The sequence below is a fragment of the Somniosus microcephalus genome, chromosome 4 (assembly GCF_052327205.1).
Source record: "Somniosus microcephalus isolate GS21.2 chromosome 4, FLI_Smic_1.0, whole genome shotgun sequence".
Lineage (NCBI taxonomy): Eukaryota > Metazoa > Chordata > Chondrichthyes > Squaliformes > Somniosidae > Somniosus > Somniosus microcephalus.
This window is the reverse complement of record NC_140990.1, coordinates 9,182,758-9,204,361: the sequence shown is the minus strand read 5'-3', so window position 1 is coordinate 9,204,361 and position 21,604 is coordinate 9,182,758. Positions and strand designations below refer to the sequence as shown.

General features: G+C 51.6%; 1 protein-coding gene across 1 annotated transcript in view; it reads left to right on the top strand.

Moving 5' to 3' along the window:
- Positions 1-21,604, top strand: part of LOC147118254 (uncharacterized) — a 183,295-nt gene that overhangs the window by 30,410 nt on the left and 131,281 nt on the right. The window contains exon 2 of the mRNA XM_085983689.1: positions 23-715. Within this exon, the coding sequence (XP_085839815.1) occupies positions 23-715 (693 nt within the window). The remainder of the gene's footprint in view (positions 1-22; positions 716-21,604) is intronic.

The following is a 21,604-nucleotide window of genomic DNA, read 5'->3' as shown; positions in this document are numbered from 1 at the left end:
GAAGAGATTTAAAAGGTCCCAGGATCTGAAGAGACACCAGCTGGAGAGAGCAGGAGAGATTCTGTTCAACTGCTCCGTGTGTGGGAAGAGATTCATTCGGTCCTCGAATCTGCTGGCTCACCAGCGAGTTCACACTGGGGAGAGACCGGTGAAACAGTCCAACTGTGGGAAAAGCTTTAAAAGGTCCCAGGAGCTGAAGGGACACCAGCTGGAGAGAGCAGGAAAGAGGCTGTTCACCTGCTCCGTGTGTGGGAAGGGATTCACTCAGTCAGCCCACCTGGTGAGACACCAGCGAGTTCACACTGATGAGAGACCGTTCACCTGCTCCGTGTGTGGGAAGGGATTCACTCAGTCAGCCCACCTACTGACACACCAGCGAGTTCACACTGATGAGAGACCGTTCACCTGCTCCGTGTGTGGGAAGGGATTCACTCAGTCAGCCAACCTACTGACACACCAGCGAGTTCACACTGATGAGAGACCGTTCACCTGCTCCGTGTGTGGGAAGGGATTCACTCAGTCAGCCCACCTACTGACACACCAGCGAATTCACACTGATGAGAGACCGTTTAAATGTTCTGTCTGTGGGAAGAGCTTTAAAAGCTCCACGGAACTGAAGTTACACCAGCGAGTTCACACTGATGAGAGACCATTTACATGTCCTGTCTGTGGGAAGAGCTTTAAAAGCTCCATGGAACTGAAGTTACACCAGCGAGTTCACACTGATGAGAGACCATTTACATGTCCTGTCTGTGGGAAGAGCTTTAAAAGCTCCACGGAACTGAAGTTACACCAGCGAGTTCACACTGATGAGAGACCATTTACATGTTCTGCCTGTGGGAAGAGCTTTAAAACCTCTGGGGATCTGAAGCAACACCAGCAAGTTCACACTGATGCGAGACCATTTACATGTTCTGCCTGTGGGAAGAGCTTTAAAACCTCTGGGGATCTGAAGCAACACCAGCTTGTTCACACTGATGCGAGACCATTTACATGTTCTGCCTGTGGGAAGAGCTTTAAAACCTCTGGGGATCTGAACGGACACCAGCGAGTTCACACTGGGAAGAGGCCGTTCACCTGCTCCGTGTGTGGGAAGGGATTCACTCAGTCAGCCCACCTGGTGAAACACCAGCGAGTTCACACTGTTCTGTAGTGCAGGGCCCTGTGGAAAGCTGGGGTGACATGAACATGGAATGGATTCATGTTTTATAAATTCTTGTACTGCTGTTTAATCTTTAAGACTGTTGTGCTGATGATTCCCTTCGATTGACTGTTCATGGTGTTCCATAGAATGTACAGCACAGAAACAGGCCATTCGGCCCAACTGGTCCATACCAGTGTTTATGCCCCACACCCACCCTACTTCAATTAACCCGATCAACATCTCCTCCCATTCCTTTCTCCCTCGTGTGGCTTCCTCATAAATCCATCTGTGCTGTTCACCGCAACCACTCCTTGTGGTAACGAGTTCCCCATTCTACCACTCTCTGGGTAAAGATATTTCTCCTGAATTCACTACTGGATTTATTAGTGCCTTTTATATTTATGGCCCCATAAATATGATGAGATTCTGTTAAGCTGACCAGTATGTTGTTGTACTTTGTCTTTTTCTGATGAATGAAACATTACTGAGCCCCTGTACCCGTGTTATAGGATGAAGTGCCAGACAAATAAAGGCACAACGTCCGGGTGTGAATCGAATAATAACCTCATGGACCGTATAGGTGTGATAACTGGACGGGCTTGTGGTTATAGTCTGGTCACAGATGGACTAAATTCCCTGAATTAGCAGGAGTTCAGGAGGCGGTCAACAGACGGGTCCAAACAATCCCATTTCCTGAGCAGTAACCAAGCTTGTGTTTAAGAACAGGCCACTTAAGCTGTTGTCAGTTGGAACAGACTCGAGAAGATTGCGCGCGAATCCACTGTACTTCTATTCTCCAGATTGAGGGAATTATCACCCGATCTGTGTTATGCAGCGCTCTTAATAAAGTCTGGAGAGACAATTTGTGTTCTTGTGAGCTTGATTATCTGGTATCCGAAACCCTGGGACTCCCGATCATTAGAGTCAACCTCAGTGTGTGGAAAGGGATTCCCTGGTGTATCCCACCCGCTGACATACCAGAGTGTCCACAGTGTGACTGCGGTGGGTCGATTCCACTGTTTCCGATGCCTTTAATCACAGGCATGTGCGGCCCAGTTAAAGGGACATCGACCGTCACATCCTCTTCTCTCGGAGTATTGGTGTCAGTTAAAGAGTGCGATCTTTTTGTCTTCTCCTTTGTAACTAAAGGGACAATGTGTCTCCTTACCTCAGCGTAACACCTCGATATTTAAAGGGACATTGTCTCTCTGTATTCATAGAATCACAGAATAGCACAGAAGGAGGCCATTCGGCCCATCGAGCCTGTGCCGGCTCTTTCAAAGAGCAATCCAGTTAGTCCCACTCCTCCGCTCTTTCCCTATATCCCTGCAATTTATTTCAGTTCAAGTATTTATCCCGTCCCCTTTTGAAGGCTCCTGTTGAATCTGCTTCCACCGCCCTATCAGGCAGCGCGTTCCCCATCACAACAACTCGCTGTGGAAAAAAAGTTTCCTCATGTCACCTCTGGTTCTTTTGCCAATCACCTTAAATCTGTGTCCTCTGGTTAACGACCCTTCCTCCACTGCAACAGTTTCTCCTTATTAACTCTATCCAAATTATTCATGATTTTTAACACCTCTATCAAATCTCCCCTTAACCTTCTCTGCTCCAAGGGGAACAACCCCAGCTTCTCCAGTCTCTCCACATAACTGAAGTCCCTCATCCCCGGTACCATTCTAGTAAATCTCCCCTTAACCTTCTCTGCTCCAAGGAGAACAACCCCAGCTTCTCCAGTCTCTCCACATAACTGAAGTCCCTCATCCCTGGTACCATTCTAGTTAATCTCCCCTTAACCTTCTCTGCTCCAAGGGGAACAACCCCAGCTTCTCCAGTCTCTCCACATAACTGAAGTCCCTCATCCCCGGTACCATTCTAGTAAATCGCCCCTTAACCTTCTCTGCTCCAAGGAGAACAACCCCAGCTTCTCCCGTCTCTCCACATAACTGAAGTCCCTCATAACATAAGAACATATGAAATAGGAGCAGGAGTAGGCCAATCGGCCCCTCGAGCCTGCTCCGCCATTCAATAAGATCATGGCTGATCTGATCCTAACCACCAATCCACTATCACAGAACCATCTCCTGAATCTAACAGAATTAGACACATTCTAGTAAATCTCCCCTTAACCTTCTCTGCTCCAAGGAGAACAACCCCAGCTTCTCCAGTCTCGTCACATAACTGAAGTCCCTCATCCCCTGGTACCATTCTAGTTAATCTCCCCTTAACCTTCTCTGCTCCAAGGAGAACAACCCCAGCTTCTCCAGTCTCTCCACATAACTGAAGTCCCTCATCCCCTGGTACCCAATCTAGTAAATCGCCCCTTAGCCTTCTCTGCTCCAAGGAGAACAATCCCAGCTTCTCCTGTCTCTCCACATAACTGAAGCCCCTCATCCCTGGTACCATTCTAGTAAATCTCCTCTGCACCCTCTCCAAGGCCTTGACATCCTTCCTAAAGTGTGGTGCCCTGAATTGAACACAATACTCCAGCTGAGGCCTAACCAGTGTTTTATAAAGGCTTAGCATAACTTGCTTGCTTTTGTACTCTATTCCTCTATTAATAAAGTCAAGGATCCTGTTTGCTTTTTAACAGCCTTCTCAACTTGTCCTGCCACCTTCAAAGATTTGTGTACATACACCCCGAGGCCTCTCTGTTCCTGCACACCCTTTAAAATTGGACCATTTAGTTTTATTGCCTCTCCTCATTCTTCCCACCAAAATGTATCACTTCGCACTTCTGTGTTAAATTTCATCTCATGTTTCTGCCCATTTCACCAGTCTGTCTGTGTCCTCCTGAAGTCTGTTACTATCCTCACTGTTTATGACATTTCCAAGTTTCATGTCCTCTGCAAACTTTGAAATTGAGCCCTGTACACCCAAGTCCCGGTCATTAATATGGATCAAAAAGAGCAGTGGTCCTAATTGTGAGCCCTGGGGATCCCCACTGAATCCCTCCCTCCAGTCTGAAACACAGCCGTTCCCCACTACTCTCTGCCTTCTGTCCATGAGCCCATTCTAGATCCATGCTGTCACTGTCCCTTTAATCCCATGGACTAAGGCCAACAAGTCTATTATGTGGGACTTTGTCAAACGCCCTTTGAGAGTCCATATACACAACATCAACCGCTCTACCCTCAACCCTCTCCATTACTTCATCAAAGAACTCCATCATGTTAGTCAGACACGATTTGCCTTTAACAAACTGACTTTCAGTTACTAGCCCAGACTTTTCCAAGGGCCAATGAATTTTGTCCCGGATTATTGTCTCTAAAAGTTTCCCCACCACCGACGTTAGGCTGACTGGCCTGTAGTTGCTGGGTTTATCCCTCTCCCCTATTTTAAACAGGGCTGTAACATTTGCAATCCTCCTGTCCTCTGGCACCACCCCCATGTCCAAGGAGGATTGGAAGATTGTGGCCGGAGCCTCCGCAATTTTCACCCCTACTTCCCTCAGTAACCGAGGACAAATCCCATCCGGACCGGGCGACTTTTCTACTTTGAGGACTGCCGACCTTTGAAGTCCCTCCTCTTTATCTATTTGTATCCTGTCCAGTATCGCTCCGGCCTCCTCCTTTACTGCTACATTGGCAGCATCCTCTTCTCCAGTGAAGACAGATGCAAAGTTCTCATTTAGTCCCTCAGCCCAGCCCTCTGCCTCCACAAGACAATCTCCCTTTAGGTCCCCAATCAGCCCCTCCCTTCCTTTGACTGCCCTTTTACTATTTAAGTCTTTATAAAAGACTTTTGGGTTCCCTTTTATGTTAGCTGCTAATCTGTTCTCATACTCTCTCTTTGCCCCTCTTATTCCATTGTTTAGATCTCCTCTGTACTTTCTATATTCAGCATGATTCCCCACTGTATTATCAACCTTACATTTGTCATAAACCTCCTCTTTCTCTCTCACTTTAACCTCTATCTTTAGTCATCCAGGGAGCTCTGGCTTTGGATGCCCTTCCTTTCCCCCTCATAGGAATGTGTCTGCTCTGTACCCGAACCAGCTCCTCTTTGAAGGCCTCCCATTGGTCATTTTCTGTTTTGCCTCCCAATTTTTGACTCCAATCCACCTGGGCCAGATCCCTTTTCCTCTCACTGCAGTTAGCCCTCCTCCAGTTAATTATTTTTACGCTTGATTGTTCCTTGTCCTTTTCTATAACTATTCTAAACCTGATGATATTATGATCACTGTTCCCCTAAATACACTCCCACTGAAACACGCTCCACTCGCCCCACTTCATTCCCCAGAACTAGATCCAGCTCTGCTTCCTTCCTCATTGGGCTGGAAACACACTGATCCAGAAAGGTCTCTTGTACACATTTCAGGGATTCCTCCCCAATTTGCCCTTTACACTGTTACTATCTATATTCGCATAATTGAAGTCCCCCATTGTCACTACTCTTGAAGACCGATAAATCCCCAGGGCCTGATAATCTACATCCTAGGGTACTTAAGGAAGTGGCCCTAGAAATAGTAGATGCTTTGCTGATCATCTTCCAACATTCAATGGAATCTGGAACAGTACCCATGGATTGGAGGGTAGCTAATGTTACCCCACTATTCAAAAAAGGTGGTAGAGAGAAAACGGGGAATTACAGACCTGACATCGGTAGTGGGGAAAATGCTAGTGTCCATTATAAAGGATGTAATAGCAGAGCACTTGGAAAACAGTGACAGGATCAGACAAAGTCAACATGGATTTACAAAAGGTAAATCGTTCTTGACTAATCTACTGGAATTTTTTGAGGATGTAACTGGTAAAATAGATAAGGGAGAACTAGTGGATGTGGTGTATTTGGACTTTCAGAAGGCTTTTGATAAGGTCCTGCATAAGAGATTAGCGTGTAAAGTTAAGAAATGTGGGATTGGGGCAAGGTATTGACTTGGATAGAGAACTGGTTGGCAGACAGAAAGCAAAGAGTTGGAATAAATGGGTCATTTTCCAAGTGGCAGGCAGTGACTTGTGGGGTACCGGAGGGATCAGTCCTTGGACCCCAGCTATTCACAATATATATTAATGCTCTAGACAAGGGAACTAGATGTAATATCTCCAAATTTGCAGACGACACAAAGCTGGGTGGGCGTGTGTGCTGTGAGGAGGATGCCGAGAAACTCCAGTATGATTTGGACAGGTTAGGTGATTGGGCAAAAGCATGGCAGATGCAATATAATGTGGATAAATGTGAGGTTATCCACTTTGGTGGCAAAAACAGGAAGACATTATTATCTGAATGGCAATAGATTGGGAGAAGGGGAAGTGTGCTGTCTCTCCCTCTAACCCAACCTTACTGTATGTACATAACCTACTTATATATGTATGACTTACCTGTTAGGGCCGTTGCCCCTTTAACTCGCCTTTAGGGCCATTGCCCCTTTAAGACGCGCCCGAGCGTGATGACATCACGTCACGTACAACGTGACGTGCGTCAGGCGGCTGCCGCCCCGACCCGGCTCGCCAGAAGGCCGCCGGCACAGCGTCTTCGGCCGCATCGAGCAGCCGCCGGGAGCACCGCTATTTTCCGCTCCCGCGGCAAGCACCAGCCCAGCCTGGCCCCCAGCTCCTGCTCCCGACTTAGGCCCCAACGGCCAGCGACGCAACTACCGGCAAACGCGACGACGTCACGACCCCGAGCGTGATGAGGTCATCACGCTCCCCACGGCACTGCAAGTTCATTCCTCATGGAGCTGCCGCCGGAACAAGACCTGCACCACGGTGCTCCTCGGTTGTATTGTCCCCATGCTTCAGCCTTGGAAATTGTTTGTCTGTGAGTATTTAGAATGCTATAGACGATTAGCGTACACTGCATGTTGTAGAAAATGTTTAGTTGTAACTTTTTCTGTCTAGCTGGTTAACTAGCAGCCGTATTTGATACACTATGTACAGGGCTAATTTAAAGAGAATGCCTTCCAGCTTGCTAAATGTAATTCGTTGCCAGATGTACTGTGTTGCCCAGGCGTACCTAAATTTGTGTATACATATCAATTATGCGTCTGTATACTAATGTGTCCTTCCGTTTCTGTGTTGTATTTCAGTTTTACAATAAGAATCTTTCAGTAAAGCGTTACAAGAAAAGTCAAGCCTTGTGATTTTATTGGAAGATATCGAGTTGTTCGCTATCTGTCTAGCTCTGCATAGGATCGCGTTGCGAGGGCGCAATAGTAAAAAGACAGCAGCACAGCGGGCTCAAGCACAGGAAGATACCACTCAGCTACCATGAGTCTACGCTCAGGAAAACAATATACTCTAGAGGAAGTCGACCAGCCAATCGAGAAGAATGAGCCTCTCCCAGCAAACGAGGCCAAGTCACAGTCCTCTAAAGCAGCCTCGAGAACATCTCGGCGGTCCAGCAGACCGTCGTCACCGACAGCTCTCCCAGCAAACGATGCCAAGTCACAGTTCTCTAAAGTATCCTCTAGGTCATCTCGGCGGTCCAGCAGACCGTCGTCATCGACAGCTTCTGCAGCCGCCAAAGCACGTGCCAAGGCAAAGGCCACCCAGGCGCAATTGTCCTTCGCTGAAAAAGAAGCTGACCTCATGAAGCAGAGAGCCGACCTTGTAAAGCAGAGAGCTGATCTCGCTGCCATTCTCCACATTCTCCAAAGCCAGAGAGCTGCCGCTGCCGCTAAAGCCGAAGCCGCAGCTTATGAAGAAGATGAGGAGAGCGAACGCGGGGAGCCCAGCCAGGAAACATATGACCTGGAACAGCCCCTCAGTCCAGTGCAACGTACAAATGAGTATGTCCAACAACACTCCAAAGTGTTCTCAAAGGAAACATTCAGGTATCTCGACGTAGAACTAGCTACTCACCCCAGCAACAAACGGCCCGTTTTCGGAGACACTGAGCTCAAAAGAGAAGAAACGAGTAAGACTCACCTGCAGAGACCTCCACAACACTCGGCCAATCCAGCTAAGCAGTCCTCGCCCGAGCCGCAAGGCGCACAAGACTTCGCCAGGTACCTTACTCGCCGAGAATTGTTAAGTTCAGGCCTCCTAGAATTCGACGACCGTCCTGAAAATTATTGGTCATGGAGAGCATCCTTCCTGAGTACCACCAAGGACTTGAATCTGTCAGCCAGAGAGGAACTAGACTTGATGATAAAGTGGCTCGGAGCCGAGTCGTCAAGGCAGGCGAAGAGAATTCGCTCAACGCACGTCCTCAATCCCACAGCAGGCCTCAACCTGGTTTGGCAACGTCTCGACGACTGTTATGGGACACCAGAAGTCATCGAACACGCACTGCTCAAGAAGCTTGAGGACTTCCCGAAGCTAACCAACAAGGATAATGTCGAGCTCAGAGAACTGGGCGACATTCTCCTCGAACTGGAGTGTGCCAAGGGAGAAGGTTACCTGACCGGCCTCTCGTATTTGGATACGGCTCGTGGGGTAAACCCAATAGTGGAAAAGCTCCCCCACAATCTTCAAGAGAAATGGATAGCTAAGGGATCCAAGTACAAGGAGGACAATGGAGTGGCATTTCCCCCCTTCTCTCTCTTCTCCAGGTTTGTCCAACAACAGGCAAGGGTGAGGAATGATCCAAGTTTCACTTTCTCCACCTCCAGCAGTTACGCTCCTTCGAGAACAGAGAAACCCACAAAGTACAGCAATAAAGCCTCTGTGAGTGTGCACAAAACAGACGTTCCAGCCGAACCCTCAGTCAACCAATCCAGTTCCGCTGAGAACAAAGTGGATGACCCAGACCGCAGTGTCCGATACACAAGAAGCCCCACCCACTCAAGAAGTGTCGGAGCTTTAGAGGCAAGCCTATTGATGAGCGCAAATCATACCTGAAAGAGAATCGCACCTGCTTCAGGTGTTGTGGGTCGACTATGCACATGGCAAAAGACTGCAAGGTGACAATCAAGTGCCTTGAGTGCAACAGCGAAAAACACATCGCGGCCCTGCATCCAGGTCCTCCTCCTTCAACCACCGAGAGCGCTGCGGTCGACAAAGAGGATAGCGGGGAGCAAAGCGAAGGCACATCTTCTTCGGTCACCTCCAAGTGCACAGAGGTTTGTGGAAACGCAAGCAGCCCACGCTCATGCTCCAAAATCTGCTTGGTTAAAGCATATCCTGCAGGGAGAAAGGAGAAAGCGATCAAAATGTACGCAGTGCTCGATGAGCAAAGTAACAAGTCTCTAGCGAGGACCGAATTCTTCAATCTCTTTGAAGTCAAGGCCAGCGCAGCTCCGTACACGCTAAAAACCTGTGCAGGGACAACAGAGACTACGGGTAGGAGAGTTGGGAACTTCACGATCGAGTCCATGGATGGGAAACTACAGCTTCCCCTCCCCACCCTAATTGAGTGTGACATGATGCCAGACGATAGGACGGGAATTCCCTCCCCAGAGGTCGCACGCTATCAGCCCCACCTACAGCCAGTCGCCGACAAGATTCCAGCTGTGGACCCGGACGCTCCAATCCTCCTGCTCTTGGGAAGAGACATCTTAAGGGTGCACAAGGTGCGCGAGCAAATCAACGGGCCCCACAACGCTCCTTATGCGCAGCGGCTTGACCTGGGATGGGTCCTCGTGGGTGGAGTTTGCCTGGGAACAGCCCACAAACCAGCGGATGTCAGCGTCCATAAAACAAACGTGTTACACAACGGTCGCACATCCTTTCTCAGCCCATGCCCAAACAGGATCCAGGTAAAGGAAGACTACGACGGCATGACGCAGCATCATAGGTCAACCTCCTCTGCCTGTGAGGAAGAGGCAGGCCTCACCGTGAGCACAGACAGCCTAGGATGCTCAGCGTTCGAAAGGTCCGAGGATGATGACAAGCCAGCACTATCCATGGACGACAAAGCCTTCCTAACCATCATGGATGAGGAAGTCTACCAGGACGATGGACACAGCTGGGTGGCACCCTTGCCATTTCGCTCTCCCAGACGCCGCCTTCCGAGCAACAGGGAACAAGCCATGAAGCGCCTCTGCTCACTCAGGAGAACACTGGAGAAAAGGTTAGAGATGAAGGGCCATTACATAGAGTTCATGCAGAAGATGCTGGACAACGACCAAGCCGAGCCTGCCCCACCTCTGGAAGAAGGTAAAGAACACTGGTACCTGCCGACATTCGGTGTGTATCACCCACAAAAGCCAGGCCAGGTACGAGTTGTGTTCGACTCAAGCGCTGAATGCAAAGGGGTGTCCCTGAACGATGTACTCCTCAGCGGCCCAGACTTGAACAACACCTTGCTGGGAGTTCTCCTGCGGTTCAGGAAAGAACCCGTAGCCCTGACAGCAGACGTGCAGCAAATGTTTTATTGCTTCGTCGTCCGAGAGGACCACAGGGACTATCTCCGCTACCTGTGGTATGAGGACAACGACTTCAACAAGAAGGTGGTGGAGTACAGGATGAAGGTCCACGTGTTTGGAGACAGCCCTTCACCTGCTGTGGCTATCTACTGCATGAGGCGAGCCGCTCAGAAAGGCAAGCAAGAATATGGCTCCGACGCGAAGCATTTTGTTGAGAGACAGTTCTATGTTGACGATGGTCTTACCTCGGTTACCACACCTGAAGAAGCAATAGACCTCCTGACAAGAACCAGAGCGATGTTGGCAGAGTCCAACCTGAGACTACACAAGGTAGCATCGAACAGTGGACGGGTGATGGAAGCCTTCCCTGCAGAGGACCGTGCCAAGGATCTGAAGGATTTGCACCTTGGGGTAGATCCTCTCCCCCTTCAACGGAGCCTGGGGCTCTCCTGGAACCTAGAAACAGACAGCTTCACATTCCTGGTGTCCCGTGAAGAAAGGCCATTCACGCGGAGAGGCGTCCTGTCCACGGTCAACAGTTTGTATGACCCTTTGGGGTTCGTAGCTCCCATAACAATGCAAGGAAAAGCATTAGTACGGGAACTCTCATCGGATCAGAGTGAGTGGGATGCTCCACTCCTCCCAGAAAAAGAAGCAAAATGGAACCTATGGAAGGAGTCCTTGAAGGCTCTCGAAGACCTGCACATAGAGAGGTGCTACATTCCAGGCTCGCTGTCTTCAACACAGAGAAGAGAGCTGTGCATCTTCTCAGACGCGTCCACAGTAGCAATAGGAGCTGTGGCCTACTTGAGAGCGGCTGACACCAACGGGAAATACCATGTGGGATTCGTTATGGGGAAGTCCAAGTTGGCCCCTCGGCCTGCCCACACCATTCCACGTCTCGAGCTTTGTGCAGCCGTGTTGGCTGTCCAACTGTACGAGTTGATCAGAGACGAGATCGACGTCGATGTGGGCGCCGTCAAGTTCTTCACGGACAGCAAGATTGTACTTGGTTACATCCACAACTCCACAAAAAGGTTTTATGTGTATGTTTCCAACCGGGTGACTCGTTATCAGACGATCCACTCACCCCGACCAGTGGTGCTATGTCTCCACAGACCTGAACCCTGCAGACCATGCTACCAGGTCTATACCAGCAGCACACCTACAGCAAAGCAGTTGGTTCTCGGGCCTCTCTTTCCTGTCTAATGTCAACACAGAGGAGACTCCTGAGTCCAATCCCTTCACCCTTGTGGAGCCTGAAGCTGATACTGAGATTCGGCCTGAAGTTACGACCCTGGCCACCAAAGCCTCAGAACCTCAGTTGGGCTCACAACGCTTCGAGCGATTCTCAAGCTGGAGAACACTCTGCCGAACCACAGCCCGACTCATTCACGTAGCAGCATCCTTCAAGGGGAATTCGGACAACGTAGAACACAAAGGATGGAAATGTTCTAAAGAAGCGCCCAGCACAAGTGAGCTTTCACAAGCCAAAGACGTGATCATTCGCTCTGCCCAGCACGATGTCTTCAAGGAGGAACTCAAACACCGTGAAGAGGGACAGACATTCCCCAAGCAGAGCCCACTTAAAAAGCTCAACCCAGTTACAGACGAAGATGGCTTGCTCCGGGTCGGAGGGCGCACATCATTCACAGACTTATCAAGAGAAGAAAAGCACCCTCTGATCATTCCGCGCACCCATCACATTGCCACACTACTCGTGAGATACTATCATGAGCAAGTGGCTCACCAAGGGCGACACATAACAGAAGGAGCTATCCGAGCAGCCGGATACTGGATAATCGGGAGCAAGCGCCTGGTTTCTTCCGTTATCCACAAGTGTGTTACCTGCCGCAAGCTACGAGGGAGGTTAGAGGACCAAAAGATGGCAGACTTGCCCACTGACAGACTCACTCCAGAGCCTCCATTCACCAGCGTGGGCCTTGACGTCTTTGGGCCATGGACCATCATGACACGTCGCACAAGAGGAGGTAGTGCAGGCAGCAAGCGCTGGGCGGTGCTCTTTACGTGCATGTCTACCAGAGCTGTGCACATTGAGCTGATCGAATCCATGTCAACAGACAGCTTTATCAATGCACTGAGGAGGCTTTTCTCTATCCGTGGTCCAGCCAAACTTCTCCGTTCTGACAGAGGGACTAACTTCATGGGTGCCTGTAAGGAGTTGGACAACCACACGGACGATGCAGCGGTAGGAAGCTACCTCCAAAAGAAAGGATGCACGTGGGTGTTTAACCCCCCACATTCATCCCACATGGGTGGTTCATGGGAGAGGCTCATCGGTGTCGCCAGGCGTATTCTGGATGCCATGCTGCTTCGGACGGGACCTACTCGTCTCACACACGACGTCTTGAGCACTCTCATGGCTGAAGTCATGGCGATCATGAATGCAAGACCCCTGGTGCCGGTGTCCACCGACCCAGACATGCCCGCAGTCCTCACCCCAGCGATGCTCCTGACTCAAAAGATGAGTGCTATTTCAGCCCCCTCTGGAAACTTGGACATGGCTGAGCTACACAGGAAGCAGTGGAAGCAAGTCCAGTGCCTTGCAGACACTTTTTGGAAGAGATGGAGAGGAGAGTATTTGTCCACCCTACAGAACCGTAGGAAATGGACAGAAGACAAGCCAAACGTCAAAGTGAGAGATGTCGTCTTGCTGAAAGACAGCCAAGCACACAGAAACGAATGGCCAGTGGGACTGGTCGTCAAAACTCTGCCGAGCAGGGACAAGAGGGTCCGCAAGGTGGAGGTGAAGATCGTCAAGGAGGGGACTGTCAAAGTGTTTCTGAGGCCAGTCTCAGAGATCGTAGTCCTCCTTTCCGAAGAAACTTAGAGAACGGACTCTGAGTATGTCGCTGCCGAAGGACGTTCTCTTCAGGTTTATTTTGTGTCTGTAGTGGTACGAATGGGATCGTACCAAGCGGGGAGTGTGCTGTCTCTCCCTCTAACCCAACCTTACTGTATGTACATGATATACCTATCAATTCCTCCAATAAAAGGCGAAGAGTTACGAAGGTGACTAAAGGTTTTTATTGACTAAATAACAGAGCCCACTCTCGTGGGTGATCCGATCCAAGCAGGAGGAATACCAGCCAGTCGCTCACCTTTATACCTGGCCTGGTGGGTGGAGCCAAGGCGGAGTCGGCAGTGGTCATCCCAGGTATAGCAGTGTGGCAAGAGGCGACCTCGTACCGTGATACAATAGTGGTCAGTGATACAGTTATAACGAACAGTGGTGAACAGTGCTAACTACTAACAGTGATACAATAGTGAACGTGGTTTACCACATTCACCCCTTGTTTAGAATTAAGTCCGGCGGGGTGAAGTGTACTACCAATTCTGGTAGGTCAGTCTGTCCGGAGGCTTCGTAAGCCTCTCCGATCGCCGCAGCGGTGGTGTTGCCTTATCCGGTGCTGGTGCCTTATCCGGTGTTGATGCTGGTGTTTGCGTGGTCGGCGAGGGCTCGTGGGGTTCCGGCATGCCGTCTACCTGGACTGAGGTTGGGGGGGGTGGTGGCGGTGTTTCCGGATCGGCTGAGGGTGCGAGGTCTCGTAGGGAGACAGTGTCCTCCCGCCCGTCTGGGTACGCCACGTAGGCGTACTGGGGGTTGGCGTGCAGGAGGTTCACCCTCTCGACCAGGGGGTCCGTTTTATGGGTCCTCACGTGTTTCCGCAGCCAGACCGGCCCCGGGGCGGTCAGCCAGGTTGGTAGAGTGGTTCCCGTAGTCGACTTCCTGGGGAAAACGAACATTCGTTCATGGGGGGTGGTGTTAGTGGCCGTGCAAAGTAATGACCGGATGGAGTGCAGCGCTGTCGGGAGGACTTCTTGCCAGCGGGAGGTTGGGAGGCCCTTAGACTTTAAGGCTAAGAGGACGGCCTTCCATACCGTCGCGTTCTCTCTTTCCACCTGACCGTTACCTCTGGGGTTGTAGCTGGTGGTCCTGCTTGCTGCAATACCTCTCTCTAGGAGGAATTGCCGGAGTTCCTCGCTCATGAAGGAGGAGCCCCGGTCGCTGTGTATATAGTTCGGGAACCCGAACAAGGCGAAGAGGGCATTCAGGCACTTAATGACCGTGCTACTGGTCATGTCGGGGCAGGGGAAGGCAAAGGGGAAACGGGAGTACTCATCAACGATGTTGAGGAAGTACACATTACGGTCAGAGGACGGGAGGGGCCCCTTAAAGTCGATGCTCAGGCGCTCGAAGGGGCGGGTGGCCTTGATCAGGCTTGCTCGGTCCGGCCTATAGAAGTGCGGTTTGCACTCCGCACAGGTCTGGCAGTTCCTGGTCATGGTCCTGACCTCCTCGATGGAGTAGGTCAGGTTGCGGGCCTTAATGAAATGGTAGAGTCTGGTGACTCCGGGGTGGCAGAGCTGGTCGTGGAGGGTCTGAAGCCTATCGATATGCGCGCTGGCGCATGTCATTCGTGAAAGGGCATCAGGGGATTCGTTCAGCTTGCCTGGCCGGTACAAGATCTCATAATCGTAGGTGGAGAGCTCGATTCTCCATCTCAAAATCTTGTCATTCTTGATTTTGCCCTTCAGCTTGTTATTAAACATGAAAGCCACCGAACGCTGGTCGGTGAGGAGGGTAAATCGTTTGCCTGCCAGGTAGTGCCTCCAGCGCCGTACTGCCTCCACGATCGCCTGGGCCTCTTTCTCGACCGACGAATGTCGGATCTCGGGGCCCTGTAGGGTCCTTGAGAAGAAGGCCACTGGCCTCCCCTCCTGGTTTAGGGTGGCGGCTAAGGCGAAGTCGGATGCGTCGCTCTCCACCTGAAAGGGGATGGACTCGTCCACTGCGTGCATCGTGGCCTTGGCTATGTCTCCCTTAATGAGGGAGAAGGCCGCGCACGCCTCCTCCGTGAGGGGGAAGGAAGTGGCTTTCAGGAGGGGTCTGGCTTTGTCCGCGTAATTGGGTACCCATTGGGCATAGTAGGCGAAAAGCCCCAGGGTTCTCCTAAGTGCTTTAGGGCAGTGGGGGAGGGGTAGCTCCATGAGGGGGCGCATTCTTTCTGGGTCGGGGCCGATGATTCCGTTCTCCACTACGCAGCCGAGGATGGCAAGGCGCGTGGTGTTAAACACGCATTTCTCCTTATTGTAGGTGAGGTTCAGCCGTTGGGCCGTACGGAGGAATTTCTCCAGATTCGCGTCATGTTCCTGCCGGTCGCGGCCGCAGATAGTGACGTTATCTAGGTAGGGGAATGTAGCCTGCAGTTCGTTCTGGTCAACCATCTGGTCCATCTCCCTTTGGAAGACCGAGACCCCATTAGTGACACCGAAGGGGACCCTAAGGAAGTGGTATAGGCGCCCATTCGCCTCGAAGGCGGTATACTGGCGGTCCTCAGGGTGGATAGGGAGTTGGTGGTAGGCCGACTTCAGGTCGATGGTCGAGAATACTTTATACTGTGCAATCTGATTGACCATGTCAGATATGCGGGGGAGGGGGTATGCGTCCAGCTGGGTATATCTGTTTATGGTCTGGCTGTAGTCGATGACCAGGCGGTTTTTATCGCCGGTCTTTACGACTACGACCTGGGCACGCCAGGGGCTGCTGCTCCCCTCGATAATGCCCTCTTTCAGGAGGCGCCGCACCTCAGAGCTAATGAAGGCTCTGTCCCCGGCGCTATACCGCCTGCTTTTGGTAGCGACGGGTTTGCAGTCAGGGGTAAGGTTAGCAAACAGAGAGGGTGGCGGGACCTTGAGGGTGGAGAGGCTGCAGGTGTTACGCGGTGGGCGGTTTAACGTTTGCTGGTTGTTGACTGTGAGTGGGGGGAGGGGTCCACCGTATGCTAGGGTTACGCTTTGGAGGTGGGATTGGAAGTCCAGCCCTAGTAGGACGGCAGCGCAGAGATGGGGGAGGACGAGGAGTTTAAAGTTTTTATACTCCGTGCCCTTAACCGACAGGGTCACGACACAGTAGCCGCTGATGTCCGTGGCGTGGGACCTCGATGCCATCGAGATTCGGCTGCGCGTTGGTAGGACAGAGAGGGAGTAGTGGCTCACCGTGTCTGGGTGGATGAAGCTCTCCGTGCTTCCGCTGTCGAACAGGCAGGTCGTGGCGTGGCCGTTCACTTTGATGTCCATCATTGACTTGGACAGATGGTGCGGGCGGGCTTGGTCCAGGGTGACGGAAGCTAGTGTGTAGCCGAGCGAGTCGTTGTCATCTGCGGGCGAGGCGGTCGGGCGTGGTGAGTAAAATGGCGTCTCCCACGAGGTAGGGCCCCATGAGGCACTATTGGGGTCGGTTGCCTTAATCAAAGATGGCCGCCCCCATGACTCATGTGTGGGGATGCTGGCCTCAGTTGCCCTAAACAAAGATGGCCGCCCCCATGACTCATGTGTGGGGATGCTGGCCTCAGTTGCCCTAAACGAAGATGGCCGCCCCCATAGTTCGCATGCGGCACTGCTGGCCTCTGAGGATCCGCTCCTGCAGGCCTTGGAGAAGTGGCCTTTCTTCAGGCAGGTTTTACATATGGAGTTCTTGGCTGGGCAGCGCGACCTCGGGTGCTTCTCCTGGCCACAAAAAAAACAGCCGGCGGCCCGATCGCGGATGCCCGATGTCGGGGCCGGTGCCGGGGGTGGCGGGGCCGGTCGGGTCCGGGACGCCGACGCAGAGGTAGGTCCCGGGGGCGGCGCTGGGAAGGGTGCTGTGGTAGGGGTCGGGCCCGAGTCCCAGGGTCGCGAGCAGTACCTGGTGAATGCTTCCTGATCTTGGTGGGCCACTTCCAGGGAGATAGCGAGGGCTTCAGCTTTTTCCATGCTGAGGTCTTTAGCTTCCAGCAGTCTTTGCCGTGAGTACTCGGACCGTAGGCCTTTCAGGAATGCGTCGCGGATATTATCTTCAGTATTTTCGGCTGCCGACACCGATTTAAACTCACAGTTCCTGGCGAGTGCATATAGCGCCTGTGAGAATTCGGCTACTGATTCTCCTGGCTGTTGCGGCCGTGATCTTAGGAGGTGCCTAGCGTACATGTAGTTTACCGGGGTCCGGTACTTCTGTTTCAGCAGGTTGATGGCGGTCTCGTAGGTAGTCATGTCCTCGATGAGAGTGTATACTCTCGGGCTCAGTTGTGCCTGCAGGACACTTAGTTTGGATGCCTGAGGGACGCTGGATTCTCTCAGGTATGATTCGAAGCAGACCAGCCAGTGTTTAAAGTCTGCGGCTGAGTTTGCTGCTCGTGGGTTCAGGTCCAGGTACGGCGGTCTGAGGGCTCGCAGCCAAGCTGGCTGGTGTGGCTGTGCTCCTGGGAGCTGCGCTGGTGGCTCCTCCGCCGGTTGTGACTCGTTGTTGGACATCATTAAATTTAGTCAATAAAATTGATATACCTATCAATTCCTCCAATAAAAGGCGAAGAGTTACGAAGGTGACTAAAGGTTTTTATTGACTAAATAACAGAGCCCACTCTCGTGGGTGATCCGATCCAAGCAGGAGGAATACCAGCCAGTCGCTCACCTTTATACCTGGCCTGGTGGGTGGAGCCAAGGCGGAGTCGGCAGTGGTCATCCCAGGTATAGCAGTGTGGCAAGAGGCGACCTCGTACCGTGATACAATAGTGGTCAGTGATACAGTTATAACGAACAGTGGTGAACAGTGCTAACTACTAACAGTGATACAATAGTGAACGTGGTTTACCACAGTACATAACCTACTTATATATGTATGACTTACCTGTTAGGGCCGTTGCCCCTTTAACTCGCCTTTAGGGCCATTGCCCCTTTAAGACGCGCCCGAGCGTGATGACATCACGTCACGTACAACGTGACGTGCGTCAGGCGGCTGCCGCCCCGACCCGGCTCGCCAGAAGGCCGCCGGCACAGCCCGGCCCAGCGTCTTCGGCCGCATCGAGCAGCCGCCGGGAGCACCGCTATCTTCCGCTCCCGCGGCAAGCACTGGCCCAGCCTGGCCCCCAGCTCCTGCTCCCGACTTAGGCCCCAACGGCCAGCGACGCAACTACCGGCAAACGCGACGACGTCACGACCCCGAGCGTGATGAGGTCATCACGCTCCCCACGGCACTGCAAGTTCATTCCTCGTGGAGCTGCCGCCGGAACAAGACCTGCGCCACGGTGCTCCTCGGTTGTATTGTCCCCATGCTTCAGCCTTGGAAATTGTTTGTCTGTGAGTATTTAGAATGCTATAGACGATTAGCGTACACTGTATGTTGTAGAAAATGTTTAGTTGTAACTTTTTCTGTCTAGCTGGTTAACTAGCAGCCGTATTTGATACACTATGTACAGGGCTAATTTAAAGAGAATGCCTTCCAGCTTGCTAAATGTAATTCGTTGCCAGATGTACTGTGTTGCCCAGGCGTACCTAAATTTGTGTATACATATCAATTATGCGTCTGTATACTAATGTGTCCTTCCATTTCTGTGTTGTATTTCAGTTTTACAATAAGAATCTTTCAGTAAAGCGTTACAAGAAAAGTCAAGCCTTGTGATTTTATTGGAAGATATCGAGTTGTTCGCTATCTGTCTAGCTCTGCATAGGATCGCGTTGCGAGGGCAGAATAGGCAGTGCAACGAGACCTGGGTGTCCTTGTGCACCAGTCGCTGAAGGTAAGCATGCAGGTGCAGCAGGCGGTTAAGAAGGCAAATGGTATGTTGGCCTTCATAGTGAGAGGGTTTGAGCACAGGAACAAGGATGTCTTGCTGCAGTTGGACAGGGCCTTGGTGAGACCACACCTTGAGTATTGTGTGCAGGTTTGGTCACCTTATCTGAGGAAGGATGTTCTTGCCATGGAAGGAGTTCAGCAATCATTCACGAGGCTGACACCTGGGATGGCAAGAATGACGTACGAGGAGAGATTGGGACAATTGGGCTTATACTCACTGGAGTTTGGAAGAATGAGAGGGGATCTTATTGAAACTTATAAAATTCTGACAGGACTGGACAGACAAGATGCTGGAAGGATGTTCCCGATGGTCGGGGAGTCCAGAAACAGGGGTCACAGTCTAAGGATAAGGGGTAAGCCATTTAGGACAGAAATGAGGAGGAATTTCTTCAGCCAGAGAGTGGTGAACCTGTGGAATTCTCTACCACAGAAGGCAGTAGAGGCCAATTCATTAAATATATTCAAGAAGGAGTTGGATATATTTCTTAAGGCTAAAGGGATCAAGGGGTATGGGGAGATGTCAAGATGGCGCCCGAGACAGTGCAATGCTAGCGCGCTCTCCCTGCTTCGGGCGGCCCGCTCTCGCCGCTCGCTCCCGCAACCGGAGCGAGGCGTTCGGTGAGTCAGGCGGAGGCAGCACATCGGGACGCAGCAACAGCCATGTCGACCCACTAGGGCACGTCGACCGGCTGCTCCTCAACGGGAAGGCATTCCTGGGAGGAGGGGAGCCGAGCATGGCGACCAGAGCCCGGACCGGAAGCGGGAGAAGCAGGCCCAGGCCGTCGGACCATGGAGCCGGCGACGGTGAGGTGGAGGCCGCGGTGACCGGAGGATGTGTTCGGCGAGTTGGGTGGAGGCAGCGCAGCACATCGGGACGCAGCAGCAGCCACGATGACTCGCAGTCCGACTGGGAGGAGGGAGCCGGGAATGGTGGCCAGAGGGTGAGTGGGAGAAGCAGGCCACCACACATGGAGCCGAGCCAGCAACAGTGAGGAGGAGGCCGCGGTGACGAGCAGGACGGAGCGGCTGAGGGACATCGTGCTCCCACTGCCACTGGATGCCAAAGAATTGACTTTCTGAACATGGCGCTGTAAAAATAGCTGACGTGTCCCTACGGGGAGTAAGCATTCTATTGTACTTGTACTGGTTACATATGGCAAATAAAATTGAATTGAATTGAATTGAAAGCAGGGACCGGCTACTGAATTTGGATGATCAGCCATGATCGCATTGAATGACGGAGCAGGCTCGAGGGGCCGAATGGCTTACTCCTGCTCCTATCTTCTATGTTTCTATGTTCTTGCATCTTTCTGTAATTTGCCTGCAAATCTGCTCCTCTATCTCCTCCCCACTATTTGGTGGCCTGTAGTAAACACCCAGCAGTGTAATCGCTCCTCGATTGTTCCTGAATTCAAACCAATCTTTGCTCCCTCGACTACATCACCCTCTCCAGTGCTGTAATAGTTTATTTGATCAATACTGCCACCCCTTCTCTTTTTCGTTCTCTATTTTTCCTGAATACCTTGTAGCCAGGAATATTAAGATCCCAATCTTCCCTTTCTTTGAGTCTGGTCTCTGTTATTGCCCCTATATCATAGTCCCATGTGGCACCTTGTGCCTGCAGCTCACCAACCTTATTTACCAGGCTATGTACATTTACACACATGCCCTCCAAACACATCTTAGTCTGCCTCGCTTTTGCCCCGTCTGATTCCTCCTATTTCTGAACTTTTCTTTACTCTGGTGCTATTTCTCTCTCTTATATATTATTATATCTATGACAGCGAGTTCTGGTCTCCCCCGACAAGTAGAAACATTTTCTCCACGTCTACCCTATCAAACCCTTTCATAATCTTGATGACCTCTATCTGGTCACCCCTCAGCCTTCTCTTTTCCAGAGAAATGAGCCCCCGGCCTGTTCAGCCTTTCCTGATCGGTATATCCTCCCAGTTCTGGTATCATCCTTGTGAATCTTTTTTGCACGTACTACTGATGTCAGGCTAACTGGCCCAGGGGTCCTTGTTTTCTCTCGCCCTCCTTGCTTGAACGGCGGGGTTCCATTTGATACCATCCGATCCCCGGGGACCATTCTATAATCTAAGGAATTCTGGAAGATCAAAACCAAGACTCGAGATGTTATTGGTAAACTCCTGGAGTCTGTAATATGGGATAAGGTTAATTACAAACTCGCAGAACAAGGAGAATCGCTGTCTCTTTAACCAGCACAAATCCCTGTGTGGAGGAGAGGGGGAGATACAGTCTGTCCCAGGAACTGTCACACAACAGAATGAGAGACCCTGTCCCTTTGATTCATGAATTTAAAAAGTCTGAATTGCAATCTGAGCCCGTGTGGTGTGAGCCAAAGAGCCTTGTGTCCAATGAGGGGAATAAAGGCCCACAGCCTCCCCTGGCCCCGGGCCCTGAACAAGGGACTGGAGAAACTCGCTGCCCTGCGGATCAGACAATCAGCCGGCGCAAGTCCCGCCCCTCAGGCTCCCCGATTGGTTGGAGGACCCGCCGCCGGCTCGCTGCTCTAGCCCCACCCTGCTCGCTCCCTATTGGTCAGAAGCTCCCATCAATC